Below are 17,098 nucleotides of genomic sequence, written 5' to 3' on the forward strand. Positions count from 1 at the left end.
ATGTGTGTGTGCGTGTAAGTGTGTGTTTGTAAGTGTGTGTGTGCGTGTTCGTGTGACTGTGTGCATTAGTGAGACTGTGATCATACTCATTATAATCAGTCTTTTATTTTTTTATGATGTTTCTTTATTATACATTTTTGTTCTATTGATTGGAAATGGTTATTGTAATTTCCATATGGATTAATAAAATTGAGTTGAGTTGAGTTGAGTGTGCGTGTGCGTGTTCGTGTGCGTGTGAGTGAGTGTTGCGTGTTCGTGTGAGTGAGTGTTGCGTGTTCGTGTGCGTGTGAGTGAGTGTTGCGTGTTCGTGTGTTTGTGATTGAGTGTTGCGTGTGTGTGCGCGTGTGTGTGTGTGTGTGTGTGCGCTCAAGAGAATTCAATTTCCAGATTTCTTTCAACCGCGCACGACACATACACACACAGAGAAAGGAAAGGAGAGAGAGGCAGAAAGAGAATTCGATTTCCAGCATATGAGTTTCTTTCAACCGCACACATACACATACACACACACACATACACATACACACACACACACAAAACATAAAAGCGGGGAAGTCACTGGAGTCTTTATATATTGGTTTATTATACTAAACACACTTATTATATTATACGCACAACAACATAAACCAGACATCTCCTTGTCTGTGTCTTCCACCCGACCACCACCTGAGGATCTTGAACATGGACTGTTGGGTTCAGTTTGTTAATCGTTCATCATTGTGTGTTAGTGTCCTGGGAGGGGGGCGCTGGTGCGGCCACACTAGGGTGCAGTAATTCATTAACTGCAGAAACACCGGCTTTGCATTTCGCGTCAATATTACTGAGAACTCGTTTCAGTCCCTGAATCGTTTCCGCGTCCATATAAAGTGTTGATATAAAGTCGTAATAATCCCTCGAGTCGCGGCCACCATACTTGTTGTTGTTGTTGTTGTGGTCCGAGTAGTGGGTTCGATCTCCTTCTCTCTCTCTCTCTCTGCTTGCTCCGCTCCGCTTGTGTAATGAACTGAAAGTGAAATGAGGTATAATTCATAGGCAGTATTATACCTGCACACAGGGGCGGATCTGGGGGGGGGGTGCAATGGGTGCAATTGCACCCCCCCCCCCCCCAGCGGGACAAAAAAAGAAGAAAAAAAAAAGAAGAAAAAAAAAAGAAGAAAAATGTATCACCTGAAAATAGCACTTTACACGCTCAGATTGCACCAGATTGCACAATTTTGCTTCCTTTTTAAAAAAAAATTCCGGGGGGGCATGCCTCCGGACCCCCCTAGCATGCTCGGCGCTTCGCGCCATCGGTTCGGCGCTTCGCGCCTTCGCTGATAAGATACAAAAACAAAAAACAAAAGAACTTTGCACCCCCCCCTTTCAAAACCCAGATCCGCCCCTGTGCACAAGTAATTAAGGCAGAGGGGATTTAAGTGACACAAAGTGGGCGCATTCACTGTAGGCGTTTTTCTTGTATAAAGGGAATGAACAATCTCCCGCCAAGCTGTATACAGGTAACATGCACCTAATTTGGTCGACATACACCTCTGTGTAATTAAGAAGTTTCCCCTCCTAAGACCAAAAATAAGAACTGAAATGAACAAATAAAACAAAAATTACACCACAGATTACAGTTACATACCATCAGTTATTACTTTACCGCAGTACATGTAGTATGTAGGCTGATCACTACTGATCTATAAAACATCTTGACATGCAAACGTGTTGGAACACAACAATAACAAAGCACAGGCAGTCCATCCCTGAACAATAATGTCATTACCAAAATAAACTTTTTTGTCTTCCGCAGTGTTTAGTGTTACCTTCGTTATCCCAGGGATTATGTTGATCCAAAGAATCTTCTGCGAGTTCCTCTATGTGAGGTACCACACCGGATTCTCCACCACCTGTGTTGTGAACAATGAACAACAAACAACCAATATTAAAAACAAGAAGGGCAAAGCCCATACGACTCACATGCTTTACACATTTTTCCTACCAAAATACATGTGACCTTGACCCAAGGTCAAGGTCATCCAAGGTCATGCAACACAAAGCTGTTAATTCAAGACATAGGAAGTACAATGGTGCTTATTGGCTCTTTCTACCATGAGATATGGTCACTTTTAGTGGTTCACTACCTTATTTTGGTCACATTTCATAAGGGTCAAAGTGACCTTGACCTTGATCATATGTGACCAAATGTGTCTCATGATGAAAGCATAACATGTGCCCCACATAATTTTTAAGTTTGAAACAGTTATCTTCCATAGTTCAGGGTCAAGGTCACTTCAAAATATGTATACAATCCAACTTTGAAGAGCTCCTGTGACCTTGACCTTGAAGCAAGGTAAACCAAACTGGTATCAAAAGATGGGGCTTACTTTGCCCTATATATCATATATAGGTGAGGTATTGAATCTCAAAAACTTCAGAGAAAATGGGAAAAATGTGAAAAATAGCTGTTTTTTAGGCAACATTTATGGCCCTTGCGACCTTGACCTTGAAGCAAGGTCAAGATGCTATGTATGTTTTTTGGGGCCTTGTCATCATACACCATCTTGCCAAATTTGGTACTGATAGACTGAATAGTGTCCAAGAAATATCCAACGTTAAAGTTTTCCGGACGGCCGGACGGCCGGACGGACGGACGGACGGACGACTCGGGTGAGTACATAGACTCACTTTTGCTTCGCATGTGAGTCAAAAATGGAATAATAACGGTAAGTGTAAGGTACAGCAGAGCACTGGCAACATAACCAATCAAAATAACACTAATTGCACAATTAGATTTTAACCTAGCAGTCATATTAAATTTCTAACAGTGTTCACTTTTCAGCAAAGTGCGCCTGCCCTTGCATACGACTAAAACTGCAAAACCTAGGCAAATATCAGAAATGAACAAAGGGACGATAATGTATGTTGAAAAGGGGTGCGTCTAATTACCCAAATGAACCCAAATGATACCCAAATGAATCCAAATGAACCCAAATGATACCCAAATGAATCCAAATGAACCCAAATGATACCCCAATGATACCATTTATATAATATTATTCCATTCAACTCATTCATATCCACTCCGGAGTATTGTGCAGAAAGCTGTCTCTCTCTCTCACACACACACACACATACACAGGGAAAAGTATTTGAAATAAGCATAATTAACATTTTGTAGGTTTTATTTAATATCTCAGAGCAAGATAAAAACACATCCCCCCCCCCTCTCTCTCTCTCTCTCTCTCTCTCTCTCTCTCTCTCTCTCTCTCTATCACATGGATATAATCAATATAACTCACGAACCACAAGAATGATGACAGCATACATCTAAAATGGGATGTTAATTTATGATAAAAAAAAAAGTTTTCATTATTTGAGCCGGAAAATTGAATTGCTCAATAACCAATCCATAATAAAATCTCTCTCTCTCTCTCTCTCTCTCTCTCTCTCTCTCTCTCTCTCTCTCTCTCTCACATGGATATAATCAATATAACTCACGAACCACAAGAATGATGACAGCATACATCTAAAATTTGATGTTAATTTATGATCAAAAAAAGAATGTTTTCATTATTTGAGCCGGAAATTTGAATTGCTCAATAACCAATCCATAATAAAACCCAATAAAACCGTTCCTTCGTAAAAGGAGACTGTACACAAGTTAAGAAACACATGAAATAAAACATGGTTTAAATTCCTAATGTCCATTGCAAACATGCCCACAGCGACCTAGCATCACTGGCGCTTGACTTTTTCTGCCCTGGCTCTGCGTCTCTGACCAGGTTTTTTGGCGATGCCTGATGATTTGGGCATGGCAAATCGCCCATCAGTCGATTGAAGTGTGTTTCCCGCCTGTGCTGTTTTCTTCATTTTTAAGAAGTTGGTCATTTTTTTGTTCTTCCAATTGGCACTCTTCTGTGCCCACTCTCCAGGTGTTACGGAGTGCTTCCGGAATTCTTCACAGAGGACAAAGTTGCCACGTCCATACAGGGATTTCCGTAGGTCCATGAAATGGGCATCTGAGATGTCGTCAAGACATTGGATGAGGGCAAGCAGTTTCTGCGGCTTCCAATCAATCTCCTGCTTGATTCTGTGATTGATCGACTCGGCGTTGTTGTTGGTCCAAAGTGTGTCAATGACACCTTTCTGAAGGGGCAGCTGGACGTGTCTTTTCAGTTTATCGGCGATGTGTTTTTGGTAGTACCGCTGAAATGTAGGGTACTTAATGAAGTAGTCGTCCAGCCGATCTTCACGGAACTCAGAAGTGGCAGAGTCATCAGCCCAAGCTATGCCAGCCTCTCCAAAAATGAAAGAAATGATTTCAGTTCTATCTCTCATACTGCAACCGACCTTTTCTGACAAGTATCGGGTGATGTTGTCCTTCATGTGGATTGTGCAAAGGAGATGAGTTGCAGATGGGAACTCCAACTGAAGGGCTTTTGTCAGCGCTTTCTCGGCATCACTTCCAACCACAATGTCTTCTGACTGCAGTTCTCTTTTCAAGTGGCTGATGAAAGTGTGGTACGTTTCAAATTCGCCGTCCCAGTGCAGGAATGTTGGTCCAAGCATCAGTGGATGCTCATTGCTTTCACTGTGCCATACCGCTTTGTTCTTGTATGTAGTCGGGGTGATGAAACAGGGCCCAACATTAAATGTTCTGTCGAAGCCAATCACACTTCCATTTTCACCCACACAGTTTGCTTTCAAGTCTTCCATCTGTTGCTTGTTGTAAACAATTAAAGACGGTATTTTACCCTTGCAATGAATGATCTGCTGCACAGAATTTTGCGTGTTCAACATCGCGATCGTTTCTAATACCTCGTCTGCAACATTTTGTCCATTTGGTCTGTTTTCTCTGTTCGCCGCTTTCTCGTTGTGTTTTTTGTTTCTTATCTGCTTGGCATTCGAAGGAGCATCAAATGAATTTTCCTTGTTCATGTCCATGTAAACATGCCTAGGAGGTTGATTTTTGGCTCGTTTGGCAGCTTCGCTAAGGACTGTGTGTTGAGTTCGGCAATAGGGATTTCCGTGGTGCTTCCTATTACCATGCGGCTGGTTGTGACCAGGATGAATGCCACAGTACTCAACCACCGCCACTGGTTTGCAGAAGGTGGAACTGTGTCCCGAAAAGGTTGTGACCCGCTTCTCTTGTTCTTTCCGCTGTTCCGCTGATTAAGATTGACACCGAGTTGAATAAACAACTACCGTCGCCAAGTGAAATTAGTGCCTGCCCGCAATTCAGCTTGTACCGATTGATCAGACTTTGTGCCAGATTGTCGACAGGTAATTTCCGGAGTATTCCATGTGCAATTGGTTCAACAGGATATGCAATGGATTCGTGGAAGAGAACTTCTCTCTGCGCTACAATTTTCACTTTAGCAATGCCATCTGCAGAAGCCTGAAAGAAAGCAGTAAAGTGAGAAACATATATTTATATATAGACAGGTGGTGGGAGAGTTTTTAAAATGGGATTTTGGCCATGCCTGATAGAGGTAAGCGATTAACCCCATTCATGATCCCAGTTGTGTGCGTACATGTACATTTTTTATTTTTTTTTATTTTTTTTTATTTTTTTTTTTATTTATTTATTTATTTATTATTTTATTTTTTTCTTTGGAGGGGGGGGGGGGGGGGGTCTTTGTTTGTGGATTTTTTTTTTCTCCGGCTGTGTTTACATGTTAAATCAATTAACTAAACCGATCACATTTACGAAAAACCTGCTGAAAAAAAATGAATTAAGTGAAAACGATAGTCTTTTTTTTTTTTATTTTTTTTTTTTTATTTTTTTTTTTTTTTATTTATTTATTTATTTATTTATTTTTTTTTTTGGAGGGGGGGGGGGGGGGGGTCTTTGTGGATTTTTTTTTTCTCCGGCTGTGTTTACATGTTAAATCAATTAACTAAACCGATCACATTTACGAAAAACCTGCTGAAAAAAAATGAATTAAGTGAAAACGATAGTCTTACCTTCTTGAGACGTTGGAGACCCTTTATATAGTCAAAGGACCCAGATGTGCTTCGGCATTGGCGGCATATGTATTCTCCCTCAATTTTCCGCCATTTATCATACATGTCGTCTGTGATTTTTTGGCACCGTTTATGGTACCAATGGAGACATTCCTTTTAAAAGAAAGAAATAAGAAATGTAAATAAATAATAAATTTATATGTGTATTACTATTAGATTCTGCAATCATTTAAAAAAAAGCGTTGAAATTTTGTTGAGGAAACGGTAATTGAACAAAAGAAATCAGTTTCTTGAGAAGTTAACGGTGGGATTAGCCTCAAACAAAATAGTTATATTGAGATGGGGATTGGGGGCGGGGGGGGGGGGGGGATGGGGTGTTACGGAAGGAAATCCTTCCCATTAATTTACTATAATGTCAAATATTTTTTAATATTGGTACTTTACCTCACATGCTATCCACCGCCCATCGCTGTGATCAAAACAATCTTGACACTCAGCCATCATGACATCTCCACTCTCTCAGCTTTCAAGTGTGATAAGATTTTCAAATCATATATCAAGCAACCGTGACCGAACACTGAGAAGATCCTTTGCGATAAACGGGACACTGAGCAAACGTGAAATAACTGAATGGTGATCACAATTCAAAGATACCAATTGAAAGACCTGTGTTGCCATCTTACACACACTGACACATATGGGATGGGGCATTGAGCAAACATGAAATAACTGAATGGTGATCACCAAAAAAATCAGTACCCATACCTGTCACGTTTTGATGAATACAACTCCACAAATTACGTCCAATCTTACACAGCGACACACACACACACACACACACACACACACACACACACACACACGTTCTCTCATTCACATACACACACTCTTATTCATTTTTATATAAATGGTATCATTTGGGTATCATTTGGGTTCATTTGGGTATCATTTGGGTTCATTTGGATTCATTTGGGTTCATTTGGGTAATTAGACGTACCGTGTTGAAAAGTCACTCACCGTTCGGGTCAATTCCGGTCACCACCTCGTTGTCGACTCCAACAATGTTGAGGACAACATCCACCCACCATTCGGTCGGTGTCATTGGTCCTCCGCCAGTAGGCACTTTTTTTAGTTCATTTTTCGCCTGAATGGCCCTTGACCGAATGTTGGACCACTTCTTTTTTACTTGCGAAGTTGTCCTCCTTGCCGCTTCGCCTCGAGCATTGATAGCGCCTGTAATCTCTTTCCACAGTGCGTCCTTCTTCTTTGAGGTCCAAGAGTTGGTGAACGAAGCAAACATGTAATCTTTGTGCATGTCCACCTGGTCGAGCAAAGTGCGAATTTCGCAGTCGCGCCAGTTCACAGACCGCTCCTTCTTGTCCATTTCTTGTTTTGTGGAAGCAGCCATGATTGTTCCTGTCGGAAATGCCTTTCTCCCGCGTATTGGGCTAATAAGATTTTTCATTGGCTGACAGAGACCGCAATTATTGTGACGTCAGGGAATTCCTCTCTAGGGCCAAAAATAGATCGAAACCACAGACTTGACACCATTCTCAGTTGAGTCGGCGCCAAAGACAGCCCATGCACCCCGACTTCGTTTCGTGCTTTGCGGATTTAACCGTTTGAGCTTGGAATTTGAGTTCTCTCATGCAACCCACCCCTAAAGACTAACCCATACTAACGGATAGTGCAGGGGAGATAACAAAAATGGTGATTTAAGAGACTCTCTTTGCGAAGAGATTTTGTTTTTTAATATAGAGTCTGTATCTGTGGGGTGTGCGTTCGTGTGTTCGTGTGTAGTGTGTTTGTGAGTGTGTAGTGTGTTCGTGTGTGTGTATGTATGTGTGTGTGTGTTTGTGAGTGTGTAGTGTGTTTGTGAGTGTGTAGTGTGTGTTCGTGTGTGTAGTGTGTTTGTGTTACAGGTCGCCAAACCCACAAGATATATACGGCACAATAGCGAAATACATAAACACACACACACACACACACACACACACACACACACACACACGACTAAATAAACACGGCACGTGACAATAAGAGAGAGAGAGAGAGAGAGAGAGTCCCATACAAAGGGGAACAACCGCTGCTAAAGAAAGAAAGATTTTTCTCACAACGGTTGTAGAACTTAGCATCTTTCTGACAGAGACAACACAGAATTACGATGATGATAAAAATCCAAAAATCATTCAATAATTCATAAAAAATTATAAATATTTTATTTCATATCAAAACCACACGGACGATAAAAGGCACCGCCCATTTGTTACATACATGTATTTTTTACTCACATGGTCTGAAGTTTTCTACCTGGGCTACAACATATCTATCTATCTATATATATACGACTTGTGTCTGTCTGTGTGTCTGTGTGTGTGTGTGTGTGTGTGTGTGTGTGTGTGTGTGTGATTGATCGCCATGCACGGCCAAAGTTCTCGATGGATCTGCTTCAAATTTGGTGTCCATATTCAGATACACCCTGCACAAAATCTGGTCGATGAGATATTTCAATACGTGCTCTCAGCGCACAGCGCAAACCGATTTTGGTGTTTTTTGGGGGATCAACTTCCATAACTCTTCCTTATCTTCTCCATGTTTTCAGCGTTTACCTCCCTTCCTTCGTATGGTGCAGTACGGTATTAGGGGCATCTTCGGATATTCCCGGCGTTCTGTTACTATTTTTAGAAGGTCACCGCAGTGTCCAGAACGCTTTCCTTGGACCCGTAAGTTGTCCTCACTGTAAAAGTGCAAAGGTCGAATCAATTTATAGCCACGCGAAAAATACACTGTCATCTATCTCTATATATTTATACATATAGATATATATATATACGGCTTCTGTGTGTGTGTGTTTGTGTGTGTCTGTAGAAAACACCTGTGGACTGTAGAGTTCTGTTTGTGATGTGGTATGGCTGCTTTTCTAAGTGAGTATGTTCTGACCTTCCTCTGAGAAGCCATAACAGCTCTAAATGTTTCATTCCTGTGTGAGTGGACTTCGCCTCCAAAGGTGATTATGGTGATTCGGCACTCGATTACATTCGGCGTCGTCAACATGAATGGGACTCGACATGATATGATCATGAATGGCATCATGGTCACTGAATCATTTTCGTGCTGTTCCCATTCCACGAATCTAGGAGGGACCTAAGCTTGGAGGATCCATGGTTCGGTTCATTCAAACGGGGGGTGGGTGTGACAGGGAGACTACCGCCGCCCTTCACAGTAGACTCTGCAGAGTTGTGCGCCTTAGAAGTTGTGAGATATTTATAGCTCTTTATAGCTCGCAAAGCAACACCTGTGGATTGTAGAGTTCTGTTTGTGATATCGTAAATATTCTGCATCAAATTTGGTGGGCATATTCAGGTGGACCCCGGGCACAAACTGGTGGATAAAAACCGGCGAAGCCGGGTATTCCTCTAGTATATATATATATATATATATATATATATATATATATATATATATATATATATATATATATATATATATATATATATATATATACTAGAGGAATACCCGCTTCGCCGGGTAGCCGGCTTCGCCGGGATGAAATACTTAGAGCCGTACGCCGGCTTTGCCGGGTCCGAACAATGGACCCGCCAAGCTTAGGTCCCTCCCAGATTCGTGGAATGGGAACAGCACGAAAATGATTCAGTGGCCATAATGCCATTCCTGACCATATCGAGTCCCATCCTTGTCGACGAATGTAACCGTGTTAATCACCTTTGGAGGCGAACTCCACTCCAACAGGATTGAGCAATTTAGAGCTTATCTGTAAGCCCTTTTGAACTGTTATGGCTTTTCACAGGAAGGCCAGTACATACAAATACGTTAAAATTAATATTAAAAGTCCTACGGTTTTGAGCCATTAAGGACTTGAGTGTTTGTCCGCTTTCAAAAAGAGGAAAGAAAGAAACAAAAAATAAGGAGAGGAGGGCAGGGGGTGGGGTTGAGTTGATAATGCTCTGTGGAATTTGTTAAAATGAAAAGTAGTTAAGATGTTTCTTGGTAAGAATTATAAGTCTGTATTCTATATCTTGAATAACGGGTTTGTAAAATGATTTTTTTTTTTTAATTCAAATCGAGTTAAAAAGTGGAACCTTTCAGGATCACCAATAAAACCAAATAGATGAGCAAGTAAGAGGAACACGAACAATAAATCTCAAAACTTTTTACAAATAAAAGGATTAAGATGGAAGCCACGAAGGCCGTGGTAAAAACAATATGTACAGTTTGGCGACTAGTGGGCCTTGGGTGAGGATATGTTGTCTAGAGGGTAGTCGCTAGAATCAGGAGGGATGGCGGGAGCCACTCGACCTCAAACTGAAACACGCTGATGTGATAATCTGGGCTTAGTTATACCCACAGCCCCATGTCCGAGTCCCTGGCCAGTCGGCACAGCAGCAAGCTGTGTGACCAGCCTAGAGAACTGCTATTGCGCAAATAATCCTGGGGACTCAGACCATGGAGCTGCATATGGTCATATAAGGTTTTAAAGGTAATTCTATTTGTAGCGCATGGAGCGAAAATGTGTTGAAAAGAATAGGGTTCTCCACAATGGCAGGACTTGTTAAAGATATGGAAGCGGCAGCCGCCGGCACGGAGGCGTCTGAAGATAGTGAGGAGGTTTGTTGGGAGATCGGGGTGTAGATCGTTCATATCAATGGGTTGATAGGACAGAGATGTTACGTACTGACTTCGAATGAGTTTACGGATTTTACTGTAGAACTCGGTTACTGAGTAGCCGATGTTAGTGTTAGCTGGGCTAGATTCTGCCGCTTCTTTGGCAGCGACATCCGCCATTTCATTTCCCCGGACCCCTACGTGAGAGGGGACCCAGAGAAATGATACGGATGTGCCGGATGAGATTAACTGGTGACATATAAAGAGGATTTCTCTTTGTAGCTCTGCCCGATTTGATGTGTTTCGATGCAGAGCTTGTAATGAAGAGCGCGAGTCAGAGCAGAAAACTACCGCACGCGGTGTGACTGGGAGGTCATTTATAAAAGTGCATGCCATGAGCAAGGCAAATAGCTCGGCTGAGAATATGGAGATGTCTTTATTAAGAGTATATTTCCTTGAGATTTTGAGATCTGGGCCAAAGGCGCAGCCAACGCTGCCGTCTGCAAATTTGGATCCGTCAGTAAAGACTTTTAAATGCTCCGAGAATTTGTAGTTTAGGGTTTCTTTTGTAACAGTAGCTAGGTAGACGGGGTTATCCTTTTTGGTAGTATTATCTTCACTGTCGTATATGATAGTAGGGGTTTCCTCAAGCCAAGGCGGGTAGGAGGGCGGGGGGACCCTGGCCAGCTCACTGACCTTCACCCCGCTATCGGCTAGAATGCGGTTTACTGTGTCGGATAAGGGTAGCGTTTTGGCCAAGAGTTGAGTGCTATGTTTGGTGTTGGCCTCATAATTTTGGTGCTGAGGAAAAAAGTCAGTCAGGACCTCGCAGGCAGAGTTCTCTACCGCGTGGGCTCTGACAGCATACTGAGCTGAACGGAGTTTTATCTCATCCACAAGGGGCAGCCACCCACACTCGCTGTAGACTCGACTCTTACTCGCTTGTTGGGAGAGTCCCAGAGCTATTTTGAGCGCCCTGCACTCTATAATAGCCAGTTTTTTCATGAGCGCCGGGCTGCCGCTTCCATATCTTTAACAAGTCCTGCCATTGTGGAGAACCCTATTCATTTCAACACATTTTCGCTCCATGCGCTACAAATAGAATTACCTTTAAAACCTTATATGACCATATGCAGCTCCATGGTCTGAGTCCCCAGGATTATTTGCGCAATAGCAGTTCTCTAGGCTGGTCACACAGCTTGCTGCTGTGCCGACTGGTCAGGGACTCGGACATGGGGCTGTGGGTATAACTAAGCCCAGATTATCACATCAGCGTGTTTCAGTTTGAGGTCGAGTGGCTCCCGCCATCCCTCCTGATTCTAGCGACTAGCCTCTAGACAACATCTCCTCACCCTAGGCCCACTAGTCGCCAAACTGTACATATTGTTTTTATTACCACGGCCTTCGTGGCTTACATCTTAATCCTTTTATTTGTAAAAAGTTTTGAGATTTATTGTTCGTGTTCCTCTTACTTGCTCATCTATTTGGTTTTATTGGTGATCCTGAAAGGTTCCACTTTTTAACTCGATTTGAATTAAAAAAAATCATTTTACAAACCCGTTATTCAAGATATAGAATACAGACTTATAATTCTTACCAAGAAACATCTTAACTACTTTTCATTTTAACAAATTCCACAGAGCATTATCAACTCAACCCCACCCCCTGCCCTCCTCTCCTTATTTTTTGTTTCTTTCTTTCCTCTTTTTGAAAGCGGACAAACACTCAAGTCCTTAATGGCTCAAAACCGTAGGACTTTTAATATTAATTTTAACTGAGCGCCGGGCGCGTCGCGAAATAAGCTTCGCACCCGTAAAGGAGGCGGGAGCGAATTAATGCCCGCACTACCTCTGTGACACACTTACGTCCTCTGGCCCAGGATTGGGACGCCAGGTAGCGTATGATATAAAGATCCTTGTTGGCCTTATTGATCAGATGTTCGATATGACTAGTCCAGTTAAGTCGGGTATCGATGATAACGCCGAGGAACTTAACTTCTGAGCTCGGTTTGATAATATCACAACCTATCTTTATACTGCAGTTCCTGTACAGTTGTCTACGGGAGACAACAAGAAAGACTGTTTTATTTGAGGCTAGTTGGAAGCCGTTGGTGTACATATATTGACAGAGGTTGTCGATTTTAGTTTGGTAAGAAGATAAGTCAACAGTGTTGGTTATATATATACTAGAGGAATACCCGCTTCGCCGGGTAGCCGTTGCACCATTAAAGTCAAAGGGGTCCTTGGTGTGCGAAAGCAAGAACAAAGCTGATATACTGGTCAACCAATTCCGATCAGTCTTCACCCAAGAACAGAAAGGAAAGCCTCGTCTCCCAGAACTCCCACAACACAACCCTATTGAAGACTTACAAATCAGGGAAGAAGGAGTGAAGAAACTACTTCAGAACATCAAGATAGCAAAAGCACCAGGACCAGACCAGATCCCAAACCGCATACTGAAGGAGTGCGCCAATGAACTGGCCCCTGGACTCACTGCCATCTTTCAGCTGTCTGTCGACTCAGGCTGCCTACCGTCCGACTGGACAAATGCAAATGTCTCCCCCGTCTACAAGAAAGGCGATAAACACCTTGCTGAAAACTATCGCCCCGTCTCCCTCACCTCCGTACCCTGTAAGCTCCTTGAGCACATCATCTGTAAACACCTCCTCAAGCACTTAGAAAAGAACAAAATCCTCACCAACCTCAACCATGGCTTCCGATCAGGCTATTCATGTGAGACACAGCTCGTCGTCACACTTCAAGACCTCTGCAGGAACTATGACAACGGTAAACAGACCGACATAGCCATCCTGGACTTTTCAAAAGCCTTTGACACTGTGCCACACCCAAGCCTGCTGTATAAATTACAGAGTTATGGTGTGAAAGGCAACCTGCACAGCTGGCTGCAAAACTTCCTGACGAAAAGACTGATGAGAGTGGTAGTCGACGGAGAGGAGTCAGTTGAAGTCCCTGTAGATTCAGGCGTACCACAGGGTACCGTACTCGGACCAGTCCTATTCCTCTGCCACATCAACGACTTGCCAGCGTCTGTGAAGTCACAAGTGCGCTTATTTGCAGATGACTGCCTCCTGTACCGCACCATCAACTCCTACAGTGACCACCACATACTCCAAGCCGACTTGAAAACCCTGGAAGAATGGGCAAACACCTGGGGCATGCGCTTTAACGCAAAAAAATGCTACATCCTTAGCATCAGAAACAAGTCCAGCTTTTTCTACAACCTGGACAACCACATTCTCCAGAAAGTCAATAGCAATCCCTACTTAGGCGTCACCTTTACTGATGACCTCAGCTGGACCACACACATCAACAAAATCGTCAAAAAGGCAAACTCCACCCTCGGCCTACTTAGAAGAAACCTCCGTTCCTGCCCACAAAGCTGTAGACGTACTGCCTATGTGTCCCTCATCCGCTCAACCCTGGAGTACAGCTGTCTCGTCTGGGATCCGTACAAACAAGGCGATATAGACAGCCTGGAAAATGTACAGAAACGAGCAGCCAGATTCATTACCCAAAACTACAGGGACCGAAACCCAGGATGTGTCTCAGAGATGCTCAGCAGACTACAGCTTCCCCCACTCCAGGAACGCCGGAAACAACAGAGACTCACATTTCTGTTCAAAGTGGTCAGAGGGCTGGTCCCCGCAGTACCCCCTGAGAAATTCATCCAGCAACAAAAATCAAAAAGACAAGTGAAACAACGAGTGAACAAAGACTTTACATCATCAGCCACAGTCAGAAATATCACAAGAAACAACAGCCAGTGCTTTACTGTGGAGTGTACTAAAACACCAGTGTACAAGTACTCTTTTTTCACAAGAACAGTTATTGACTGGAACAACCTTGATGCCAACACGATCCAGTCGTCAACGGTCAACGAATTCAGAGGAAAACTGCCAACCGCTGACTAAAACACCAAGTGCTCTCCCCAAATTCCGCCAACGTATATTCCCAAGCTTGGGACCTGTTGGCGTAACTTATCAAGATCAAGATCAAGATCAAGAAATACTTAGAGCCGTACGCCGGCTTTGCCGGGTCCGAACAATGGACCCGCCAAGCTTAGGTCCCTCCCAGATTCGTGGAATGGGAACAGCACGAAAATGATTCAGTGGCCATAATGCCATTCCTGACCATATCGAGTCCCATCCTTGTCGACGAATGTAACCGTGTTAATCACCTTTGGAGGCGAACTCCACTCCAACAGGATTGAGCAATTTAGAGCTTATCTGTAAGCCCTTTTGAACTGTTATGGCTTTTCACAGGAAGGCCAGTACATACAAATACACAAAAGCCGCCAGACCACATCACAAACAGAACTGAACAATCCCCAGGTGTTGCTCACATAGAGAGACACACACACACACACACACACACACACACACACACACACACACACACACAAACACAGAGAAGCCGTATCTATAGAGAGATAGATGACAGTGTATTTTTCGCGTGGTTATAAATTGATTCGACCTTTGCACTTTTACAGTGAGGATAATTTACGGGTCCAATTTACGTTCTGGACACTGCGGTGACCTTCTAAAAATAGTAACAGAACGCCGGGAATATCCGAAGATGCCCCACTCATACTATAGTGCACCATACGAAGGAAGGGAGGTAAACGCTGAAAACCTGGAGAAGATAAGGAAGAGTTACTTATAATGGTGAAATGAACACAAAAACCAAAATCGGTTCAGCGCTGCGCGCTGAGAGCACGTGTTGAAATATCTCATCGATGATATTGTGTCCGGGGTGTAGCTGAATACGGTGTCCAAATTTGAAAAAGATCCACCGAGAACTTTGGCGTTGTGATGTGGTGTATATGCGGCTTTGGTGTGTCGGTATGGGGGCCCGGGTAGCTGAGGTGGAACCAAAATCGGTTCAGCGCTGCGCGCTGAGAGCACGTGTTGAAATATCGACCAGGTTGTGTCCTGTCCCGGGTCTACCTGAATATGCCCACCAAATTTGAAGCAGATCCATCGAGAACTTTGGCAGTGCATCGCGAACATCGCGAACTCACAGACAGACACACAGACAGACACACAGACAGACAGACACAAGTCGTATATATATATAGATAGCCACTAATATGAGAGAAAACTGTGTCAAACATGAGAGAGAGTGGACGTGTTGAGTGCTCGCCGTGTTGACAGTTAAAAACAGTTAAATATACAGTGGAACCCTCATTTAAGGCCTCAATAAATCTGAGAAAATCGGGTCTTAAAAGGGAGGGAGTCTTAAAAGAGGGGGTACATTTACAAACGTTGTGAACAAAAGATCTGAAAAATCAAGGTCTTAAAAAAGGAGAAGTCTTACACGGAGGGGGGGTGGGGGGTGGGTGGGGGTGTTCTTAAAAGAAGGGGGGGGGGGGTGTTCCCCTGAAATAATGTAGTCAACTGTGTATTATTGTGGCTCGAGCCATCCAGCTTCGGACGGTTATGTGAAGCGGGAGGAGGGGACTAAGATAGAGGCATGAATAAATATCGCAACGGCAGTAATAACCGGCTGCTGCTGCAGCCTCATCTGTTGCGGACTAGAGAGACATATTTGTAAGTCGATCGTGTGTGTCAGCGTGTAACAGTCAAGCGAATCCGTAAACATATCATCATTTCTATCTTTTCCAACCTGCTACATAAGAAACGGAACAAATATGAGATCATGAAATTGAAAAGACCAATTATAAATTACCTTAAAAATATGGAGAGAAAAAAATTAAAACAAAACAACAACAAAAACTGACAGGAAAAAACCCCGAAAAAAACCACCCAACTGCAGTCCGTGTTCTGTTTGAAAGCTTTAATGACAAACGACACAAAAGTTTGTCTCGGTTACTTCGCCATATTAGTGCAGCAGGAAATTAATCGCAAGGTACCAGGCTGGTCATGTATCGGTACCGTATAACATTAACAGCTCTTGTGGACGAATTCGTGAGTTTTTGTTTTTCAGTTTTACACGCAAGCGCCTGTACTAAAACTAGATCGCTCTTTTTGTGTGCTGTAAGTTTTTGATGTAAGCATGATCTTTCTGAAACTTGCCGGCGACTTGAAATCCCCACTGCTCGAGTTCTGCAAAATAAGGGCCCAAACAGAGCATTGTGAACATTGTGAGCATTGTGAACCGCAACTTAGCAACGCAAAACTATCCCAAAAGATAACTTCCGGTGCAAGGTCATTGTTGATTTTGAACCAATCAAATCAGACCTTTTTAGTCACTGCGTTCCTTTCATTTCAGACAGCATCAGTCGAAAACGGTATTTGACGGGTAAGTTTGTACGTTGTAGATGTAAACAAAGCGCTTAAAGTTGGTGTTCACCCGAAAACAGGCTTGTCCGTTTGAATTGAACACGGACAAACACACGGAGTCAGTACCTTGCTTCTATAACTGTATGCTGAAGCGGAGCGTCGATCCGTGTTTATTGTTTTCGGTGCCAGATTTTTCGGCATGCCAAAGCTCGCCCAAGTCAATGTGCCCCAGTCAGTGCCTGGCAGCGTTATCAGTGCCTGTCG

General features: G+C 43.2%; 2 protein-coding genes and 2 long non-coding RNA genes across 5 annotated transcripts in view; 1 reads left to right on the forward strand and 3 right to left on the reverse strand.

Annotated features, from left to right (window-relative positions):
* Positions 1-530: 530 nt before the first annotated feature.
* On the reverse strand, positions 531-7,511 carry LOC138961513 (uncharacterized). The gene is made up of 3 exons (XR_011454210.1): positions 6,967-7,511; positions 1,806-1,889; positions 531-1,003 (listed from the first exon to the last, which is right to left on the reverse strand). It is a non-coding gene; the product is annotated as an uncharacterized lncRNA (long non-coding RNA).
* LOC138961512 (uncharacterized) lies at positions 3,503-5,523 on the reverse strand. The gene has a single exon (XM_070333165.1). It carries the CDS (start codon positions 4,924-4,926, stop codon positions 3,718-3,720), a length of 1,209 nt encoding a protein of 402 aa, XP_070189266.1. The 5' UTR covers positions 4,927-5,523; the 3' UTR covers positions 3,503-3,717.
* A 640-nt stretch (positions 7,512-8,151) lies between the features above and the next one.
* LOC138961526 (uncharacterized) overlaps positions 8,152-17,098 on the reverse strand; it is a 104,873-nt gene continuing 95,926 nt past the window's right edge. The window contains exon 2 of the long non-coding RNA XR_011454213.1: positions 8,152-8,275. This is a non-coding gene — a long non-coding RNA (uncharacterized lncRNA). The remainder of the gene's footprint in view (positions 8,276-17,098) is intronic.
* LOC138961520 (tubby-related protein 3-like) overlaps positions 16,804-17,098 on the forward strand; it is a 98,024-nt gene continuing 97,729 nt past the window's right edge. For both annotated transcript variants that reach the window (XM_070333177.1, XM_070333180.1), the window contains exon 1: positions 16,804-16,853. The gene's annotated coding sequence lies outside the window, so the exon portion shown is untranslated. The remainder of the gene's footprint in view (positions 16,854-17,098) is intronic.

Source organism: Littorina saxatilis, linkage group LG3 (genome assembly GCF_037325665.1).
Source record: "Littorina saxatilis isolate snail1 linkage group LG3, US_GU_Lsax_2.0, whole genome shotgun sequence".
NCBI lineage: Eukaryota > Metazoa > Mollusca > Gastropoda > Littorinimorpha > Littorinidae > Littorina > Littorina saxatilis.

Excerpts from the sequence above, each read along its gene's own strand:
- LOC138961512 (XM_070333165.1), bottom strand. The coding sequence starts at position 4,926 with ATGGACATGAACAAGGAAAATTCATTTGATGCTCCTTCGAATGCCAAG.